The sequence below is a fragment of the Garra rufa genome, chromosome 12 (genome assembly GCF_049309525.1).
Source record: "Garra rufa chromosome 12, GarRuf1.0, whole genome shotgun sequence".
NCBI lineage: Eukaryota > Metazoa > Chordata > Actinopteri > Cypriniformes > Cyprinidae > Garra > Garra rufa.
The window spans coordinates 46,727,697-46,750,554 of record NC_133372.1 but is presented as its reverse complement, the minus strand read 5'-3'; the positions used below and the strand labels follow the sequence as shown (position 1 = coordinate 46,750,554).

Sequence of the window (22,858 nt, the reverse complement as noted above, 5' to 3'; positions counted from 1 at the left end):
CCAAATAAACGAGCGCAATTAATTGCGGCCGCTGTCGTTAATCCGTCCCTCGCTGAACGCCGCTGATTTATTGTCAAATTAACGTCTGTCTGTGCCTGCAGGAGGAGGAGAGAGAGATTCCCGATCATGTCAGCTCACTCTGAGATCCCGACACAAACACACACCGACACGCGAGCGACTCCTGAACCCGCGACACAAACACACCGGGATTCACTCGACATCATGAGCCGCTTCAGCTTCCGCTGGGATTTTACTCTGACACACAGAATGAGAGAAAACACTGGCATCTCACTGAAAAACTCACATCCCACCAAATAAAAAGAAGAAATTATATTTTGAAATAAATAATAATGACCCTTTTAGAACCACTAACACTCTTTGCCATGATGTATAAATATTCTACAATTTAAATAGGTCTATTCTACTGGTTAAATGGGGATAAAGAGTTTACTAAGAGATTATGTGTGGAAACGGTTATTATTGTCAACTAAAACTAAAAAACTACTATTAAAAATGTTTATTACTTGAAATAAAATAAATGAATTAGTCATTATTTTTTATCATTAGTCAATAATAGACATATATAGACGTATATATAAAAAACGAAAAATCTATTTACTGTAATAAAAATATTTGAATGAGTTAAAACAAATAAACTAATAAAAATGACAAAAACACAACAAAATAACTAAAAATTTAACTTTTTTTCCATTTAATTCAATGTTATTCACCACTTCCTTTTTGTGCTTTTTACTAGCAATTTCTGTGTAAAAATTTAAAATTATTCTAAAATAACTCAAATAAATGTTAAAAAAAGGAATTAAGATCGATTTAATGAATAACATAAAAACATTCAAATCTATTTAAGAAACATATTTTAATGATTTTTTCAAAACCATATAGACATTTTAAAAAAGAAAAATGACAAAAAATTGAACTAAAATTAAAAGTAAAAACAGAAAATATAAAAAGTATAAAAATCCAATCCAATTTAAAATATTAACTACAAAATGGTAAAAAAAAAATAATGCTGTAAATAAAACAAAGATTACTGGAGTATGTTTTACAAGAAAATACTTATTCTTTTCTTTTCATTTACTTCAATGTGTTATTTGCCGCTTCCTTGTGCTGTTTACTAGCAATTTCTAAAATAACTAAAATAAATGTTAATAGATTTTAGATCGATTAATAAATAGTATATAGACATATACATATATAGACATATATATATATATATATATATATATATATATATATATATATAAATCTATTAAAATCTATTTAATAAACATATTGGACTTATTCAAAACTATATAGACATTAAAAAACAAATAAAAATTACAAAAACACCACAAAATTACTAAAACTTTAACTAAAATTAAAGTGAAAACATAATATAAAAAAACAATCCAATTTAAAATATTAACTACAAAATTGGTGACCAAACAATTTTAAATTGCTAGTAAATTTCACAATTAATTACAAAAAACCTAGCAAGTAACAACTGAAACAACTGAAAATCTCTAATAGTATATGAATGATACTAATGGAAACTGGTGGAAAAAGGTTTAAAACATCAGTAAATGTACTTCATTAAATGGTGCAATGCTAAAAATAGGTTACATTAAAAAAAGTAACAACTTCTTAGTGTTTCCAGTGATTTTGGGTGATTTGACCAAGACAGACTCTCCAGAGATGCTGCGTTTTACCGCTCACTTTAATCCATTGATTAGCAGCAGCTCTTTCAGTCTGTCATATTACGGCGAGATGTATTTTTAAATGCACGTTCCTGAATAATCCTCTGACTCAAAACACATTATTCCTCCGAGGATGACGGGCCAGAACGACTGCTGCGATCAGAACGCAGCCGATCGATCATATCCACCCACAGCGCGCACACTTACACAAAAAATGAAAGAGCAGCCAAAAGAGTTGCATTTTTCCTACGGCACGATTTTATTGGGATTAGACGTTTTTAGAAAATCATTTGTAAAGATCTGTCCATTTAAAAAGAATCATTTGGTGATAAAAAGGTGTTTTGTCAGGCAGAATCCAGGAGAATGAAGGTGGAGGACTGCAGACGTGTGCAACGTGAAGAAGAGGCTGAAAGTATTTATCGACATCGGTGCGTTCGCTCACAAATCACACTGCGGTAAACGCTCCGGATGAGAGCCGACCGATACCAACTGCAACAACACACTTACAGTCTTTAAACACACTACTGTACATTTACAAAACACCTTCGATTATCAAAGGAGGAGAAGAACTCAAGTAGAAAATCGGAAAATGAGAATCGCAGTCTGTAAACATTTAGCATCATTAGTCTGTTAGAAATATTTGTTCCTCACTCCAAATGGAAGATATAGATGTTAGTCCAGTCCTGAATGTCATAAAAGGATCACACATGAGGAATAAATCAACTTGCAGAAAGGAAACTCGCTTCGAATGTCACTGAATTATTTCTCAGTTGATCCGTCTGGATTCTGGACCGTTGTGTTCTGGAGCTGCGCTGTAAACGTTCATGTCAATATCTACATGCACTACTGGTCGTTTTAAGACTTTTAGTTCCAGCAAATGATTAATAATGTAGTGATTGATCTTAAAGCGAAACAACAACAACAACAAAGAAAAAAAAAAAACACTGGAAAAAAATATTTTCTTACTTTTTTTTTTGTCTTGTTTCCCGACAAAATATCTAACAATTCTTAAATCAAGAAGGATTTTCTAGACAAGTAAAAATTCTGTCTTGTCTTCAGAAAAAAATAAGTTAAAATGAAATAAGTTTTTGCTTGAAACAAGCAAATAATCTTATTTCAAGCAGACAACTAGATTATTTTGCTTGCTTCAAGCTAAAACTCGCTTCATTTTAACTTCTTTTTCTGAAAACAAGACAAATATTTTTTAACTTGTTTAGAAAATCCTTCTTGGTTTAAGAATTGTGAGGTATTTTGGCTGGAAATGAGACAAAAAAGCATTTTTTTTCAGTGTACGGCGCGTGTTCGCAGGTCTGACGGTTGATCTGCTCTTCGTTACCCGGATCGGCTGATTTAATGGTCGTTGAATCCAGGCATTGGGAACGGACGAGCGAAAGCCTCCACGCGACGACGCAGATCAGCGATACGGGACACCGTCTCTGAGTCCTCCAGCAGGAAACTCTTGAAATCTGACAGTTTTTCTGAAGGGAAACAAAGAAAGACTGCATGAGGAGACAGAAGTAATTGCAAAAACTGCATTTATTTGATCAAAAATACTGTAAAAATAGCTAAATATTTTTACAATTTAAAATAGCTGTTTTTTTATGTGAATATCTTTTAAAATGTAATTTATTTCTGTGATCAAAGCTGCAATTTCAGCATCATTACATCAGTCTTCAGTGTCACATGATTCTTCAGAAATCATTCTAAAATAATGATTTCCTGCATTTATTTGATTAAAAATACAGTAAAAAATGTGAAATATTAATATAGTTAAAAACAGCTGTTTTCTATGTGAATATCTGTTCAAATGTAATTTATTTCTGTGATCAAAGCTGCAATTTCAGCATCATTACATCAGTCTTTCGTGTCACATGATCCTTCAGAAATCATTCTAATATTTTGCTGCTCAAGAAGCATTTCTGATTTTATCAGTGTTGAAAACAGTTGTGCTGCACAATATTTTTGTGGAAACCATCATACATGTTATTTTTTAGGATTCACAGATGAATAGAAAGTGCAAAAGAACAGCATTTATTTCAAACAGAAATCTTTTGGAACATTATAAATGTCTTTACTGGCACTTTTGAGCACTTTTAATGCGTCCTTAATAAAGAAATTTATTAATTTCTTAAAACGAAACTTGTTAACATGTTTCTAGCCTAATTAGCATGTCGTTAGCATGTTTCTAACATGATTAGCATGTTGTTTGCACTCAATTTAATGGTGGCAATACAGTAAACAAATAGTTAATTTACTCGATGTTTACAATGAATCCGCCTGAGCAATATACAAGTATATCTGACATTGTACATAATTGTGAAACACCAGAATTACTGCATGGCTAAAACTGTTTTAATGTAGAAAATCGTGTCATTTTGTTACTGTACGGCTGTCAGTCCTCATGATATGCAATAAGAACAATATTGTATACTGAGCAGAAACACACAGATCTCTGAGTGTACACTCACTGGTCTTCTTCTTGACGTCTAGAGCGATCTTGATGCCCTGATCGATGAAATCCACCACCTGCTGGAAGTCAGACTCCTTGAACTGACGGGACGTGAGAGCAGGGGTTCCTGGGAAACCAGAGGAGCACAATTACAACATCAGTGTTTGAGCGAGTGTGTGTTTGTGTGTGTGTGTGTGTGTGTGTGTCTCACCGAGTCTCAGTCCGCCGGGTGTCAGAGCGCTCTTGTCTCCAGGACAGGTGTTCTTGTTGGCCGTGATGGACACCAGCTCCAGAACCCGCTCCGCACGCGCTCCATCCATCCCCTGAGGTCTCAGGTCCACCAGAACCAGATGATTATCGGTTCCTCCTGAACAAACCAACACTGATCTTCAGTCAAAAGAGTCAGTCTGGATGAAGATCTGTAGTCACTTTAAAGGAGCACTCCACTTTTTTTGGAAATCGGCTCATTCTCCAACTCGAGTTAATAAGTTGAGTTTTACAGTTTTGAAATCCATTCAGCCGTTCTCCTGTTCTGGCGATATGTGACCATGGACTACAAAACCAGTCATAAGGTAAAATTTTACAAAATTGAGTTATATACATCATATTAACGCTCAATAAATAAGCTTTCTATTGATATATGGTTTGTTAGGATAGGACAATATTTGGCCGAGATACATCTATTTGAAAATCTGGAATCTGAGGGTGCAACAAAATCAAAATACTGAGAAAATCACCTTTAAAGTTGTCCAAATTAAGTTCTTAACAATGCATATTACTAATCAAAAAGTACATTTTGATATATTTATAGTAAGAATTTTACAAAAAATCTTCATGGAACATGATCTTCACTTAATTTCCTAATGATTTTTGGCATAAAAAAAAAATCAATAATTTTGAACCATACCATGTATTTTTGGCTATTGCTACAAATATACCCCAGCGACTTAAGACTGGTTTTGTGGTCCAGGGTCACATATCACTTTTAGCATAGCTTAGCATAGATCATTGAATCCTATGAGACCAATAGCATTGCATTCAAAAATGACCAATGAGTTTCCATATTTGTCCTATTTAAAACTTGACTCTTCTGTAGTTATATCGTGTACTAAGACCGGTGGAAATGCAAAGCTGCGAGTTTCTAGGCTGATAAGATTAGGAACTACACTTCCATTCCGGCGTAATAGTCAAGGAAGTTTGCTGCCGTAATATGGCCGAAGCAGGCGGAGTATTATCAGAAATGAGTTCCCAGCTAGTTTAGCATTTGCACATGTGCTGCGTGATATTACTGCGCCTGCTTCAGCCTTATTACAGCAGCAAACTTCCTTGACTATTACGCCGGAATGGAAGTGTAGTTCCTAATCTTATCAGCCTAGAAACTCACAGCTTTACATTTTCCGCCGGTCTTAGTATGCGATATAACTACAGAAGAGTCAAGTTTTAAATACAACAAATATGGAAACTCGTTGGTCATTTTTGAACGCGATGCTATTGGTCTCATAGGATTCAATGATCTATGCTAAGCTATGCTAAAAGTGATATCGCCAGAAATGTAACAGCAGTCTGTCATAATTTGGTACATCATTTTGTAACATTTTGTGTCACTGCTATTTTAGATACTGTTATCTAATTATATAACTTTAATTTTATTTAAACTTTTATAATTGTTGTTTTAAAATATGTCTATATAGTTTTTATTAATTATAGTATAATTAGTACGATGAAAGTTAAATGAAAAATACATCAACTAAACAACAAAAAAGAGAAATGCTTGGAAATGAGCTAAAATAAATGTATTTTTATTTCAAGTAACAAAAAAGTTTTTTTAATTAAATTATCTTAGCATTAAATTACAAAAAAACCTATTAAGCTGCTGTATGACAGTTTCTAAATTTGACATCTTTGAAACTTTCTTTTTTTGCCTCTTTTGTAAAGCCATATAAAATGCAATTGTGTATTTTTTTTGTTGTTGAAATTTTATTATGTGAACACAAAAATGGTATTTATAATTTGTAATAATAAATGTACCTAATTAATCAGACTTGTGCTTCTGAGAACCGCAGAAATGTACAAACAGTCCGTTAAAATGAAGATTTTTAGAAGTTAGGAGTTGAACAGCAGTCTGTCATAATCATTGACAGGTGAGACTGAGTCATAAACTGATCCGCAGCTGCTTTAGACTCCATAGGAACAGAACAGAAGCACAACAACAACATGTGCGGCGATATGAAACGCGTCCGGCGCATGCAGACGATCAATTAGTCCTGCATATGTCACTCCTGCAGCGGTTACCCAGGAAACACACGGCGGGAAAAACTGCAGCGGATTGAGACGCGTTCACCGAAGGGCCGTTTGCACCGAACCAATAATCATAATGTAACAACAACAATAATTTCCAGCACACAATAACATCATTAAAAATGCTTCAGTGCGATAAAATCATCAAGACTTCAGACGAAGAGCACAACGCCGGACAAACATTCGTTCTGCTGCTGTTTTCTTCAATAAAAGTGATTTGGATTCACCTCGAACCGGCTGATGAGACACGAGAGAGCCTTTCTGTCAAACTATAATGAGGAAATTAGCAGCAGAAGAAACATTCTTTAAACAACCCGAGTGTGAATAATAAACATAACAAACAATTATTAAACTAAGGAAAAGACAGAATAAATAAACTCCTTTGTTTAAAGTGGAAGAACGCAGTAACTCTGACATCAGCGCAAATCAGTTTCTCTATTTAAATGACTTCATCTGAGAATGAAAAACTTTTTGCTTCAGCAATAAAAAAGACTTTAATATTTAGATAAATGTGTATGTATACACATTTTTTTTTTTAATTAAACCATTTTTCGCATCAGGTTTACACTCGACATCAAAGTAGAGACGCAAAACCGTCTGGAAATGGTTCAGTGAACAAAACAGGGTTTCATGATACATTTAAGACTTTTTAGAGACCAACTTAAGGAATAAATTTAAGGGAAAACTATACATCAATTCATTCTCTAAATATAAATATCTAGAGAGTTTTATTAGCAATGCTTCACCGTTTGAAAAAAAAAAAAAAATTCCAACAGATCTCCATTACTTTTTAATTCATTTTACAAATATTATTATATTTGCCATTTTATTTTTTCCCCCAACATTTTCTAATTATATAACTTAAGAAGTTTATATTATAGTTTTTTTTTGTTGGGAAAAAATAAAAATGGCAAATATTATATGTAGTATTTCTTTATTTAACACATTTATCAAGTAAATTTTTTTATATTCATTTTTTTATTATATAACTTAGTACACATTATATTTGCCATTTTTTCCAAAACTAAAAATACTATAATAAAAATATATTATTTCTATATTTTACACATTTCCTATATTTATCAAGACATTTATCAAGTAATTTTTTTTTCATATTAATTTTCTAATTATATAATTTAGTAAATATTATATTGGCCATTTTATTTTTCCAAAACTAAAAAAACTATACTATTAATTTCTTATTTCTTTATTTTACACATTTATCAGGTACATTTTTTTATATTCATTTTCTAATTATAATTTAGCAAATATTATATTTGCCATTTTATTTTATTTCCAAACCAAAAAAACTATAATATAAATTTCTTATTTCTTTATTTTACACATTTAGCAAAAAAAAAAAAATTTTCATTTTCTAATTATATTATTTAGTAAATATATTTGCCATTTTAATTTTTTCCCAACTAAAAAAAACTATAATACCATTAAAGAATCAAGAAGTTGCTAAATAAATTTCTTTATTTTACAAATAAAAAAAATAAAATAAAAATAGTACTGTTTTTGCAGGTTATAATAATATTTACAAAAAAATACAATGTGTCAAGGTATAGTACAAAATAAATAACTTACGGTTTGAATATCTCTGCTACACTGAAAAAAAATTATTTTCTTACTAAATTTGTCTTTTTCCCAGCCAAAAATTTAAAAATGATTAAATCAAGAAGGATTTTCTAGACGAGTAAAAATGGTCTCGTTTTCAGAAAAAAAAAAAAAAGAGTCAAAATTAAGTGAGTTTATGCTTGAAAAAAGCTAAATAATCTGCCAATGGGGTAAGAAAAATAATCTTGTTTTCAGTTTGAAATAAGATTTTTTTTTCTTACCACATTGGCAGATTATTTTGCTTGTTTCAAGCAAAAACGCACTTAATTTTGACTTATGTTAATAAGTCAATGTTAATTTTATTTAAGCTTTTAGTAATTTGTGTATTTTTATTATTTTTTGTTGTTTTAAAATGTCTATTTAGTTTTTAATAATTATAGTTCAGTTATTTTAGTACATCAAGTTAAATAAAAAATACATTAACTAAACAACAAAATGAGAAATGCTAAAATAAATGTATTTTTTTTTTCAATTAAAAAAATTTAGTTTAAGTTTTAGTTTAAGTTAACCATAAAAATCTCGCTTTTTATTCAATTATCTTAGCGTTAAAAAAAAAGAAGAAAGAATGTATGACAGTTTCTAAAATCTTTCACTCTTTTGACCAACAAAACCACTGGCCCTGTTTTTTGCCTCTTGTGGATTTTATTAGAGGAACACAAAAATTGCATTTATACTTCATAATAAGTAGTTTACCTAATTAATCAGACTTCTGCGTCTGAAAACCCCAGAAATGTACAAACTGTCGGTTAAAGTAAATTTTAGTGTGAGTTTTGCTGTTTAGACTGCAAAAAAAGCTTTTCATACTTAGATTTTTTTTAATCTTGTTTCCAGGCAAAATATCCAAAAATTCTTAAATCAAGAAGGTTGTAGATGAGTAAAAATTATTTTCTTGTTTTCAGAAAGATCTGCCAATGGGGTAAGAAAAATTATCTTATTTTTTGTTTGAAATACGATTTTTTTTTCTTACTCCATTGGCAGATTAATTAGCTTATTCTAAGCAAAAACTCACTTAATTTTGACTTGTTTTTTTTTTAAATAAGAAAATAATTTTTACTCGTCTAGAAAATGTAAGAATTTTAAGATATTTTGGATGGAAACCAGACAAACAAATCTAAGCAAGAAAAGCATTTTTTGCAGTGTTTTTAAAGTGATCTGGGTTGTATTTCCTTCCGTTCATGTTTTTGAGGATTTGAGGATTTTTGGTGGATGATCACATGACAGGCTGACATTTAAAGCAGCAGCAGAGCTCATCCATTAGTAGAGCTGCATGCGTCTGAAGGTCTTTGGTGCATCAGAGTGTTATGAAGACGCTCTCTACTGCTTCACTCCACACAACAAACACTGAATGATAAACAGCTCTATTCATTAATACTGCTGAGTATAATCACCTGCTTTAGTTTAATTAGTTCATTAAGACCTTCATTTGTAGAGATACTGCAGCACACACTGATAAAGACTAACTTCATCTTTCAGGAGGATCCAGTGGCATCGTCTCAGTCCCAGACGAACACGTTCAGCTCACCTGAGAAACAAGAGAAAACCTAGAGCGAGGAAACCCACCGGAGACCAGCGTGTAGTCCTTCTTCAGCAGCGCGTCCGCCATGGCCTTGGAGTTCTTCAGAACCTGAGTGATGTACTCGCGAAACATGGGCGTCGTGGCCTGAAGAGAGACCCAATGAACAACTATCAATTATCAAAAATCATAAATGAGCTCCCAAGCGCTTCAGCTATTGTTCAGAAGAAGATAAGAGAGAATAGGAGATGTTTGACAGACAGAGGAGCTCCAGGACTCAGATGATGCTGCATATGGAACTGGAGGATATTAGTTCAGCATATGAGCTGCTAATAAACAGAGAAAATCAAAGCAGGAAGTAGGGGTTGACCGATACATCACCATGGCTGATATAATAGCCGATCTTTGGTATTTCTACATTTTTTTTTAATTATTCACAAAAAAAAACACTAAAATTTCTTTACTTTACACATTTATCAAGTACATTTTTTTCAAATTCATTTTCTAATTATATTAATCATTTCTTTATTTTACACATTTATAATTTTAATAAATATATTTGACATTTTTAATTTTTTTCCCAACTAATTTTTTTTAGTTAATTTAATTTATCAACTAAAAAAAATTACATATAAATTTCCCATTACATAATTTTTTTTTATATTCATTTTCTTATTATATAATTTAGTAAAAAATATATTTGCTATTTTTGTTTCCCCCTCCCAAAAAAACTATAATATATATTTCTTATTCTTTATTTAATATAATATATGATATACATTTCTTATTCTTTATTTAATATAATATATGATATACATTTCTTATTCTTTATTTTACACATTTATCAAGTATGTTTTTTTCATATTAATTTTCTAATTATATAATTTTAATAAATATTATATTTGACATTTTAAATTTTTTCCCAACTATTTTTTTTTAATTTAATTTAATCTAATTTAATTTATCAACTAAAAAAATATTATGTAAATTTCCCATTACATATTTTTTTTAATTCATTTTCTAATTATATAATTTAGTAAAAAATATATTTGCTATTTTATTTTTTTCCCCCCAAAAAACTAAAATATATATTTCTTATTCTTTATTTAATATAATATATAATATACATTTCTTATTCTTTATTTTACACATTTATCAAGTATGTTTTTTTCATATTAATTTTCTAATTATATAATTTTAATAAATATTATATTTGACATTTTAAATTTTTTCCCAACTATTTTTTTTAAATTTAATCTAATTTAATTTATCAACTAAAAAAAATTATGTAAATTTCCCATTACATAATTTTTTTTAAATTCATTTTCTAATTATATAATTTAGTAAAAAATATATTTGCTATTTTATTTTTTCCCCCCAAAAAACTAAAATATATATTTCTTATTCTTTATTTAATATAATATATAATATACATTTCACATTCTTTATTTTACACATTTATCAAGTATATTTTTTTCATATTAATTTTCTAATTATATAATTTAGTAAATATTATATTGGCCATTTTAATTTTTTTCCCCAACATTTTCGAATTTTCATTTTCTAATTATATAACTTAAGAAATTTATTTTATAGTTTTTTTAGTTGGGAAAAAAACAATATTTACTATTTCTATATTTTACACATTTATCAAGTACATTTTTTCATATTAATTTAATTTAAATTATATAATTTAGTAAATATTATATTTGCCATTTTAATTTATTTCCAAACCAAAAAAACTATAAAGTTCTTATTTCTTTCTTTATCCAAAAAAAAAAAAAAAAAATTCTAATTATATTATTTAGTAAATATTATATTTGCCATTTTATTTTTTTTCCCAACTAAAAAAAACGAAATACCATTAAAGAATCAAGAAGTTGCTAAATAAATTTCTTTATTTTACAAAAAAAATAAATAAATAAATAAATAAATAGTGCTGTTTTTGCAGGTTAAAATAATATTTACAAAAAAATGTTTTGTCACGGTATAGTGGTACCTGTTTGAGAGCCACAGCGACGCCGGCGATGGCGTGGTTGTGCGGTCCTCCCTGAAGTGAAGGGAACACAGAGAAGTTGACCTTGTCCTCCAGATCATACATGACCTCTTTGCCCTTCTTATCCAGCGAGCGCACGCCCTTACGGTAGAATATAAGCCCCGCTCTGAGGATGAGAAAAAAACGGTTAATGATGGAGATCATTAGAAAATCATAGTACTGCACTAGTATGCAGTATGTGTAGTGTGCACAATATGCTCTGCATGCATGCAACATCTATATCATCTACTACATTTTTTTTTTAAATGTGCAGTGCTACCTCACTCTACCTAACCCTTCTGTGATTATGATACATTTTTTTCCACATTTGTGACCCTGGACCACAAAACCAGTCATATGGGTCATTTTTTAAAAATTGACATTTATACATCATCTGAAAGCTGAATAAATAGCTTTTGATTGATGTATGGTTTGTTAGGATAGGACAATATTTGGCTGAGATACAACTATTTGAAAATCTGCAATCTGAGCGTGCAAAAAAAAAAAAAAAGTCTAAATATTGAGAAAATCGCCTTTAAAGCTGTCTAAATGACATTCTTAGCAATGCATATTACTAATCAAAAATTAGATTTTATATATTTACAGTAGGAAATTTACAAAATATCTTCACTGAACGTGATCTTTAATTAATATCCAAAAGATTTTTGGCATAAAATAAAAATCTTTACTTTGGACCCATACAATGTATTGTTGGCTATTGCTACAAATATACCCAAAGACTGGTTTTTGTGCTCCAGGGTCACATTTGATTATGCCTCCAATATTATGACATTTTTATTCACAAAACTGGATTTTAAATTAAAAAAAAAACTTTTTAATGTAATGTGACAATGTAACAATGTAACTTACTTATAATGTTACTGTAACATTCTGCATGTGTTTTGTTACACTACCATTCAAAAGTCTCTTCTACTCACCAAGGCTGCATTTATTTGATCAAAAATACAGTTAAAATTATGAAATATTATTATAATTTAAAAAATAGCAGTTTTCTGTGAATATCTTTTAAAATGTAATTTATTTCTGTGATGCACATCTGAATTTTTAGCATCATTACTCCAGTCCTCAGTGTCACATGATCCTTCAGAAATCATTCTAACATTCTGATTTGCTTCAAGAAACATTTCTGAGTATTATCAATGTTGAAAACACTTGTGCTCCCCAATATATTTCTGGAAACTGACATAAATGTTATTTTTCAGGATTCAGATACATAGAAAGTTCAAAATATCAGCATTTATTTGAAACAGAAATCTTCAGTAACATTATAAATGTCACTTTTGTGCCGTTGATGAATAAAACTACTAATTTCTTTCAACAAATGAATTGTTTGTAAACACTCACTGCAAAAAAAATGCTTTTCTTCTGTTTTGTCTTGTTTCCAGCCAAAATATCTAAAAATTCTTAAATCAAGAAAGATTTAAGACGAGTTAAAATTATTGTCTTGTTGTCAAAATTAAGTGCGTTGTTACTTGAAACAAGCAAAATAATCTTGTCTGCAGTTATATAGATAATTTTTCTTACCTTGCTTGTTTCAAGCAAAACACACTTAATTTTGACTTGTTTCTGAAAACAAGACAATTTTTTCTCGTCTAGAAAATCTTTCTTGATTTAAGAATTTTTAGATATTTTGGCTGGAAACAAGACAAAAATGCTGGTGGTACATTAGTCCTGCACTCAGTCTTGAGTAATGGATACACTGCAAAAAATGCTTTTCTTACTTAGATTTTTTTGTCTTGTTTCCAGCCAAAATATCAAAAAATTCTTAAATCAAGAAGGATTTTCTAGACGAGAAAAAATTGTCTTGTTTTCAGAAACAAGTCAAAATTAAGTGTGTTTTGCTTGAAAAAAGCAAAGTAATCTGCCAATGGGGTAAGAAAAATAATCTTGTTTTCTGTTTGAAATGAGATTTTTTTTTCTTACCCCATTGGCAGATTATTTAGCTTGTTTCAAGCAAAAATGCACTTAATTTTGACTTTTTTTTTCTGAAAACAAGACGATCGTTTTTACTCATCTAGAAAATCCTTCTTGATTTAAGAATTTTTAGATATTTTGGATGGAAACAAGACAAAAAATCTAAGCTAGAAAAGCATTTTTTGCAGTGTATCCATTACTCAAGACTGTGTGCAGGACTAATGTACCACCAGCATTTTTGTCTTGTTTCCAGCCAAAATATCTAAAAATTCTTAAATCAAGAAGGATTTTCTAGACGAGAGAAATTTTTCTTGTTTTCAGAAACAAGTCAAAATTAAGTGTGTTTTGCTTGAAACAAGCAAGGCAAGAAAAATTATCTTTTTTCAAACTGCAGACAAGATTATTTTGCTTGTTTCAAGTAACAACGCACTAAATTTTGACAACAAGACAATAATTTTAACTCGTCTTAAATCTTTCTTGATTTAAGAATTTTTAGATATTTTGGCTGGAAACAAGACAAAAAAATCTAAGCTAGAAAAGCATTTTTTGCAGTGTGAGTAATGGATTTAGAATTTTTTGTCTTGTTTCCAGCCAAAATATCTAAAAATTCTTAAATCAAGAAGGATTTTCTAGACGAGTAAAAATTGTCTTGTTTTCAGAAACAAGTCAAAATTAAGTGTGTTTTGCTTGAAAAAAGCAAAGTAATCTGCCAATGGGGTAAGAAAAATAATCTTGTTTTCTGTTTGAAATGAGATTTTTTTTTCTTACCCCATTGGCAGATTATTTTGCTTGTTTCAAGCAAAAATGCACTTAATTTTGACTTTTTTTTTCTGAAAACAAGACGATCGTTTTTACTCATCTAGAAAATCCTTCTTGATTTAAGAATTTTTAGATATTTTGGATGGAAACAAGACAAAAAATCTAAGCTAGAAAAGCATTTTTTGCAGTGTATCCATTACTCAAGACTGTGTGCAGGACTAATGTACCACCAGCATTTTTGTCTTGTTTCCAGCCAAAATATCTAAAAATTCTTAAATCAAGAAGGATTTTCTAGACGAGAGAAATTTTTCTTGTTTTCAGAAACAAGTCAAAATTAAGTGTGTTTTGCTTGAAACAAGCAAGGCAAGAAAAATTATCTTTTTTCAAACTGCAGACAAGATTATTTTGCTTGTTTCAAGTAACAACGCACTAAATTTTGACAACAAGACAATAATTTTAACTCGTCTTAAATCTTTCTTGATTTAAGAATTTTTAGATATTTTGGCTGGAAACAAGACAAAAAATCTAAGCTAGAAAAGCATTTTTTGCAGTGTGAGTAATGGATTTAGAATTTTTTGTCTTGTTTCCAGCCAAAATATCTAAAAATTCTTAAATCAAGAAGGATTTTCTAGACGAGTAAAAATTGTCTTGTTTTCAGAAACAAGTCAAAATTAAGTGTGTTTTGCTTGAAAAAAGCAAAGTAATCTGCCAATGGGGTAAGAAAAATAATCTTGTTTTCTGTTTGAAATGAGATTTTTTTTTCTTACCCCATTGGCAGATTATTTTGCTTGTTTCAAGCAAAAATGCACTTAATTTTGACTTTTTTTTTCTGAAAACAAGACAATCATTTTTACTCGTCTAGAAAATCCTTCTTGATTTAAGAATTTTTAGATATTTTGGTTGGAAACAAGACAAAAAATCTAAGCTAGAAAAGCATTTTTTGCAGTGTGAGTAATGGATTTAGAATTTTTTGTCTTGTTTCCAGCCAAAATATCAAAAAATTCTTAAATCAAGAAGGATTTTCTAGACGAGTAAAAATTGTTGCATTGTTTTCAGAAAAAACAAGTCAAAATGAAGTGCATTTTTGCTTGAAAAAAGCAAAGTAATCTGCCAATGGGGTAAGAAAAATAATCTTGTTTTCTGTTTGAAATAAGTTTTTTTTTTCTTACCCCATTGGCAGATTATTTTGCTTGTTTCAAGCAAAAATGCACTTAATTTTGACTTTTTTTTCTGAAAACAAGACAATCGTTTTTACTCATCTAGAAAATCTTTCTTGATTTAAGAATTTTTAGATATTTTGGCTGGAAACAAGACAAAAAATCTAAGCTAGAAAAGCATTTTTTGCAGTGTGAGTAATGGATTTAGAATTTTTTGTCTTGTTTCCATCCAAAATATCAAAAAATTCTTAAATCAAGAAGGATTTTCTAGACGAGTAAAAATTGTTGCATTGTTTTCAGAAAAAACAAGTCAAAATTAAGTGCGTTTTTGCTTGAAACGTTTTCTGAAAACAAGAAAATTTTTACTCGCATAGAAAATCCTTGATTTAAGAATTTGTAAATAATTTGGCTGGAAACAAGGCAAAAAATCTATGTAAGAAAAGCATTTTTTTTGCCCTGCTGGTGGTCCGCTAGTTCCACACACAGTCTTTGAGTAATGGATCACTCGTTCAGATGTACCTGGATCCTCGCAGTGATTTGTGGGTGGTTGTTGTGACGAGGTCGGCGTGTTGGAACGGCGAGGGAACGGCTTTCCCGGCCACCAGTCCGCTGATGTGAGCCATGTCCGCCAGCATGTACGCGTTGAGCTCGGCGCACAACTGCCCAAAGACAGAGACAGACGAGAGTAATAAAGAGCTTTGAGTAGATTATGAAAGCATTTAGAAGCTCAGATCCGCGGCGCTCACAGCGAACATCACAATCAAAGCGTTCCCGTTATCGGCCCATCGGAGAGTGACCCGATGAGATCCGCGCGCTTCTCCGGGGAACGAGACCCAGATACCGCAAACACTTCTGAGCATGACGCCACGCTTTCAGGGTAAAAATAATCTCCAGCTGATTATACACTGATAATTTCATGCACACTGATACTCTTAATCTGTCATGGAGTGAGTGTATGTGTGTGTGTGTGTGTGTGTGTGTGCGCTGCTGACCTTGTGTTTATCTTGCAGTAAAATCAGGCCACAGAGAATTCAAGCAACAAACATGAAACACACACAATCTCAGCCTCCAGCCCAAAACCTGGAGCGCGTCGCACAAAATATGAAGAAGGAAGCTTACAGATTCAGACACCAGCTTCGCTCCAACTCTAGTGAATGCCCTACATAGGCAGCTTACATTTCATCCTACACTGCAAAAAGGGCTTATATCATTTAGTATATTTAATATTTGGGTCAAAATTAAAGCATCTAAAGTAAAGATCATGTTCCATGAAGACAGTTTATAAATTTTCTACCATAAATATGTGACCCTGGAGCACAAAACCAGTCTTAAGTCGCTGGGGTATATTTGTAGCAATAGCCAAAAATACATTGAATGGGTCAAAATTTTTGATTTTTCTTTTATGCCAAAAATCATTAAGAAATTAAGTAAAGTTCATGTTCCATGAAGATTTTTTGTAAAATTCCTACTGTAAACATATCAAAATGTAATTTTTGATTAGTAATATGCATTGTTAAGAACCTAATTTGGACAACTTTAAAGGTGATTTTCTCAGTCTTTTTGATTTTTTTGCATCCTCAGTTTTCTGATTTCAAATAGATGTATCTCAGTCAAATATTGTCCTATCCTAATAAACCATACATCAATAGAAAGCTTATTTATTGAGCTTTCATATGATGTATAAATCTCAGTTTTGTCAAATTTAACCTTATGACTGGTTTTGTGGTCCAGGGTCACATATATCAAAACATAGTTTTTGATTAGTAATATGCATTGCGAAGAACTTCATTTAGACAACTTTAAAGGCGATTGTCTCAGTATTTAGATTTTTTGCACACTCAGATTGCAGATTTTTAACATAAAAAATATCTTTATGACATATTTAAAGACAAAATACTTTCCCCCCCAAATACTAATTAGTTGTAATTCTACATTTTTCTTTAAATTTGCCACTATCCTAGGTTTTGCCCATTTGTCTGAAAGAATTTTTTACTTATTTAAAACACAATAAAATTTAATATGTTCCCTTATTCTTTTATATATTTTAATATGCACAAGTCAGAATAAGCATGTTTGAATTTTTACATGAATATTGTGTTACACTGAATGACAAATGTAACATTATTTTAAATCACATTTTGTCATTTTATTCTCCAAAAACGTATGGTTTGTTAGGATAGGACAATATTTGGCTGATATACAACTATTTGAAAATGAGGGTGCAAAAAAATCTAAATATTGAGAAATCTCCTTTAAAGTTGTCCAAATGAAGTTCAATAATAGCAATGCATATTACTAATCAAAAACTATGTTTTGATATATTTACAGGAGAAAATTTACAAACTATTTTCATGGAACATGATCTTTACTTAATATCCTACTGATTTTTGGCATAAAAGAAAATTTAGTAATTTTAAGTTATTTGTCTTGTTTCTTAAATCTTAAACTAAGATGCATTTACTGGATAAACAAAATGACATAAGATATTTAGTCTTCTTTCCAGGAGGAAAAAACTAAATTAAGTGCATTTTGCTTAAAAACAAGACTAAGACTGTCGTTTTGCTTATTTATAGCAATTTATTAATCTAAATGCATCTTGACTTCAGAATATTTAGACTAGAAACAAGACAAAAACACTAAGTAAGATAAGCCACTTTTTGCAGTGTAGGAGGCATGATATGTGGGTCTTCACATGCTGTCTATGTAGGGCACTTACTAGAATCAGAACCACATACAAGCTTAACAAACGAGAGTAGAGTCTTTATGAACTGAGTGAGTGCTGAATGGGATTCTGGGTGTTTGATTGTCCATCAAACATGTTTAAACATCATTTCATCAGTGTTAATGAGAACAATCATCATTATTACTGCTGTTTGTGTGTGAGTGAGAAAGAAGATGTGTTTAAAAGCTGACAGTGACACTACAGTTAGAGTGAGTGTGTGTGTGTGAGGCGTCAGGCTTGAGCAGTTAAACACAAATGTGTCAGAGAGAGACAGACGAGTGTGTGTGAATAAAGAGAGCAGTCGAGACAGCAAAAATATACTCACAGAAAAACATCAGTGTTTTTATCTTAATGTTTGTTTGCTCTACTTTCATTTTGCACAGCTTTAATTGCAAATGCTTTATCAGTGTAAAAATAATATAAAGTTAAGTTCACTTCCAAAAAAAAAAAAAAAAAAACCCAGATAATGTACTCACCCCCTTATCATCTAAGATATGCATGTCTTTTTGAGGAAAACATTGCAGGATTTCTCCCCATATAGTGGACTTTAATAGTGCCTGCGAGTTTGAAATTCCAAAATGCAGTTTAAATGCAGCTTCAAAGGGCTCTAAGCAATCCTAGCTGAGGAAGAAGGGTCTTATCTAATGAAACAATCAGTTATTTTCATAAAAAATACTATTTCTATAGTTTTTAACCTCAAACGCTCTGTTTTTTTTTTCTGGTTCAAGACAGTTGTATGTCAAAAAACTCTCATCTCATGTTCTCCCTCAACTTCAAAATAGACCTACATCGCTGTTTTACCTTTTTTGTTAAGGGTGTTTGATCTTTGCATGTTCACTTTGCAAACACTGGGTTGCTACTTTTGTAGCAATGTAGCGATGTTGTCATATTCTAACTATCTTAACCCAGAATACACTGCAAAAAATGCTTTTCTTACTTAGATGTTTTGCCTTGTTTCCAGCCAAAATATCTAAAAATTCTTAAATCAAAATTGATTTTCTAGCCAAGTAAAAATGATTGTCTTGTTTTTAGTTAAAACAAGTCAAAATTAAGTTAGTTTTTGCTTAAAACAAGCAAAATAATCTGCCAATGGGGTAAGAAAAAAAATCTTATTTCAAGCAGACAACTAGATTGTTTTTCTTACCCCATTGGCAGATTATTTTACTTGTTTTAAGCAAAAACTCACTTAATTTTGACTTGTTTTTACTAAAAACAAGACAATAATTTTTTACTTGGCTAGAAAATCCTTCCATTTTCAAAAATGTTTAGATATTTTGGCTGGAAACAAGAGAAAAAATCTAAGTAAGAAAAGCATTTTTTGCAGTGTACGCAGACAGAGGTCAGGCAGCGCAAGACAAGATGAGCGTCTGAGGTCAAAAAGTATTTAAACTGTATTTTTATTTTATGAAAATAGACGATCGTTTCTCTAGATAAGACCCTTCTTCCTCAGCTGGGATCGTTTGAAGCCGCTTTAAAACTGCATTTTGGAATTTCCAACTCAGGGCACCACAGAAGTCCACTATATAGAGAGAAATTCTTAAAAGTTTTTTCTCAAGAAACAACATTTCTTTTCGACTGAAGAAAGAAAGACATGAACATCTTGGACGACAAGAGGGTGAGAACATTATCTGTAAATGTTTGTTCTGAAAGTGAACTCTAATGCTTCATGCTCTTGGAGGATAAGGATATCTTATAAATATTGTCACATTGTCCTTAGTAGTTCATGTAACAATGAAAATGACCATCTGAGATGTAGATGAGTTTGTTTCTTCGTCAGATTTGTAGAAATGCATCATTCAATCACTTGCTTACCAATGAATGTGAATGGGTGCCGTCAGAATGAGAGTCCAAACAGCTGATAAAAACATCACACAAGTAATCCGCATCACTCCACACTGCAAAAAATGCTTTTCTTACTTAGAATTTGTGTCTTGTTTCCAGCCAAAACATCTACAAATTCTTAAATCAAAAAGGATTTTCTAGACAAGGAAAAAATATTGTCTTGTTTTCAGAAAAAAAAAGTTTAAATTAACTGAGTTTTTGCTTGAAACAAGCGAAATAATCTGCCAATGGGGTAAGAAAAATAATCTAGTTGTCTGCTTGAAATAAGATTATTTTTCTTACCCCATTGGCGGATTATTTTGCTTGTTTTAAGCAAAAACATGCTTAATTTTGACCTCATTTTTCTGAAAACAAAATTGTCCTTTTTCTTGTCTAGAAAATCCTTCTTGATTTAAGAATTTTTAGATATTTTGTCTGGAAACAAAGTAAGAAAAGCATTTTTTGCAGTGCAGTCCATCAGTTAACATCTGGAGAAGACAAAAGCTGAAACAAATCCATCATTAAGAGATTTTTATCTAAAATACAAGTCCATCATCTATAATTAAGCTTCCTCCAGGGAAAAAGTCCATCTCATGTTGTCTCTCACATCAAAATCCAGCCACATATTTGTTTAGAGCTGTTTTTAGTCTGTTTCGGCTTGTAAACAGAGCTTGCAGATTTCTCTCCTGATTCAGACCAGACCACTTTTTCACTGGAGGAAGCGTTATTATGGATTATGGCCTTGTATTTTAGTTAAAAACGTCTTGATGGATTTGTTTGAGCTTTTGTCTTCTCCAGATGTTAACGGATGGACTGGAGTGGTGTGGATTTTGTAATGTTTTTATCAGCTGTTTGGACTCTCATTCTGACGGCACCCATTCACTCCAGAGGATCCATTGGCGAGACAGTGATGGAATCTGATGAAGAAACAAACTTGGATGAGGTTGAGCACATTTTTGAGGTGAACTATTCCTTTAAGTTGTGTATGGTTGTTTGAATGCGGCTGATACTCAAATGCTTTAACTATTAAACTTAAAATGAGCAAAATGATTATGCATTCAAATAAAGACATCACATATTCAGAAGTGAAAAAGAGACAGATTCAGACCTTCTTGACGCGGCTGTAGTCGATGAGGCGAGCGTAAGCGCTGGTGCCGGCGATGATGAGTTTGGGTCGGAAGAGTCGAGCGGTTAACTCCATCTGATCATAGTCTATCAGACCAGATTTAGGCTGAGAGAAAGAGACAGAGACTGTTAGCCATTAAGGTGTTTACAATAGTATATTTCTGCATTCAGAAGCACGTTTTGGACATCCAGGTTTCATCATCAACTGTTTTTTCAAACAAATAATTTATTCAACCCCCCCTCCATTTTTATTTATTTACTGATTATTACATATTTTTATGTGGAAAAAACCCCCACCAAAGTAGGGTTTGTGAGTTTGCATGTTATCTGCATGTCATGTGACTATTAATCAACATCAGAGAACCGTGAATATGTGAATGTGTTGAATAAAAAAAATGATAAAAATAGAAATAATTATTAGATAAACAAAAAAATTTAAAAATAAATAAACATGATACAAATACAAATAAATACACACAAAAAAAAAAATAAAGTAGTAAATTAACCCCTTAAGTGTCACTTCCATGTTTGCACAGAGACATGAAAATTAAGAATTCAAACTTAAATTTGTATAATTCATGAATTAAAAGATTTTGTAATATGGTTTTGATGAACATTTTTCATGTTAATGCAATGTCTGATTTTAAAATGGCTTTCAAAGAAGGAATTTTCAGATTTTAAGGAAATCTGTTTGGAAAGGAAACTCCTGTTATTAAGTAGATTTTTGAGGTGCACTCTTGTCATAAATTAATCTATTATTTTTCCTACTTAACTTTACAACCCCCAAAAATGTAAAACATCTATTTAGGAACCTTAGACCTTTCCAACAATATATAGTTTGTCTTGATTAGACTAGGATTTTATTGCAAAATGGTGAAGTAAATGTAGGTGTCCCACAGAGTGGACGGGTGACAGTTAAGGGGTTAATAAATATACAAATATAAAAACAAACAAACAAAAAATAACTAAAAATTGATACAGTAAAAATAAAAAGAATGTCCACATCTAAAGAAATTTATAAAAGTTTTTTGTGTCCAAAGAAAGCACATTAAATAACGTAAATTGTCTACTTTTAAGGTTTTAATTAAGTTTTTGGAGAATAACATGTCAAAATTTGGTTGAAATAATGTTAGATTGTCATTCAGTGTAACAAAATATTTACGTAAAAATTCAAACAACATGGTTATTCTGACTTGTGCATATTAAAATATATAAAAGAATAAGGGAGCATATTCAATTTTATTGTGTTTTAAATTAGTAAAAAAAATTACTGACAAATGGCCAAAACCTGGGATAGTGGCAAATTTTAAAAATGTAGAATTACAACTGATTAGTATTTGGGGTAAGAGTAATTCATCTTTTAATATGTCATAAATAGACTTCTGTTGTAAATATGCCTGACAAGATTGTTACACCCAATGACATTTTAGTAGGTGTCCTCTGTAAATTAGGGAAAAAATAAATGATATTTAATTCATTCACTTCTCTTACTTAGATTTTTTGTCTTGTTTCCAGCCAAAATATCAGAAAAAAATTTAAATCAAGGATTTTTTTTAGACAATTACAATTATTTTCTTGTTTTCAAGTCAAAATTAAGTGGGTTTTGGTTTGAAACAAGCTAAATAATCTACCAATGGGGTAAGAAAAATAATCTTGTTTTTTGTTTGAAATAAAATATATTTGCTTACCCCATTGGTAGATTATTTTGCTCGTTATAAACAAAAACT

General features: G+C 30.8%; 1 protein-coding gene across 1 annotated transcript in view; it reads right to left on the bottom strand.

Moving 5' to 3' along the window:
• Window positions 1-1,932: 1,932 nt before the first annotated feature.
• The window catches only part of shmt2 (serine hydroxymethyltransferase 2 (mitochondrial)), a 45,434-nt gene continuing 24,508 nt past the window's right edge, over window positions 1,933-22,858 (bottom strand). The window contains exons 6-12 of the mRNA XM_073851930.1: window positions 21,115-21,237; window positions 15,983-16,122; window positions 11,577-11,739; window positions 9,625-9,724; window positions 4,358-4,513; window positions 4,166-4,273; window positions 1,933-3,175 (exon numbers count right to left, since the gene is read on the bottom strand). Of these exons, the coding sequence (XP_073708031.1) occupies window positions 3,048-3,175; window positions 4,166-4,273; window positions 4,358-4,513; window positions 9,625-9,724; window positions 11,577-11,739; window positions 15,983-16,122; window positions 21,115-21,237 (918 nt within the window). The 3' untranslated portion in view covers window positions 1,933-3,047. The remainder of the gene's footprint in view (window positions 3,176-4,165; window positions 4,274-4,357; window positions 4,514-9,624; window positions 9,725-11,576; window positions 11,740-15,982; window positions 16,123-21,114; window positions 21,238-22,858) is intronic.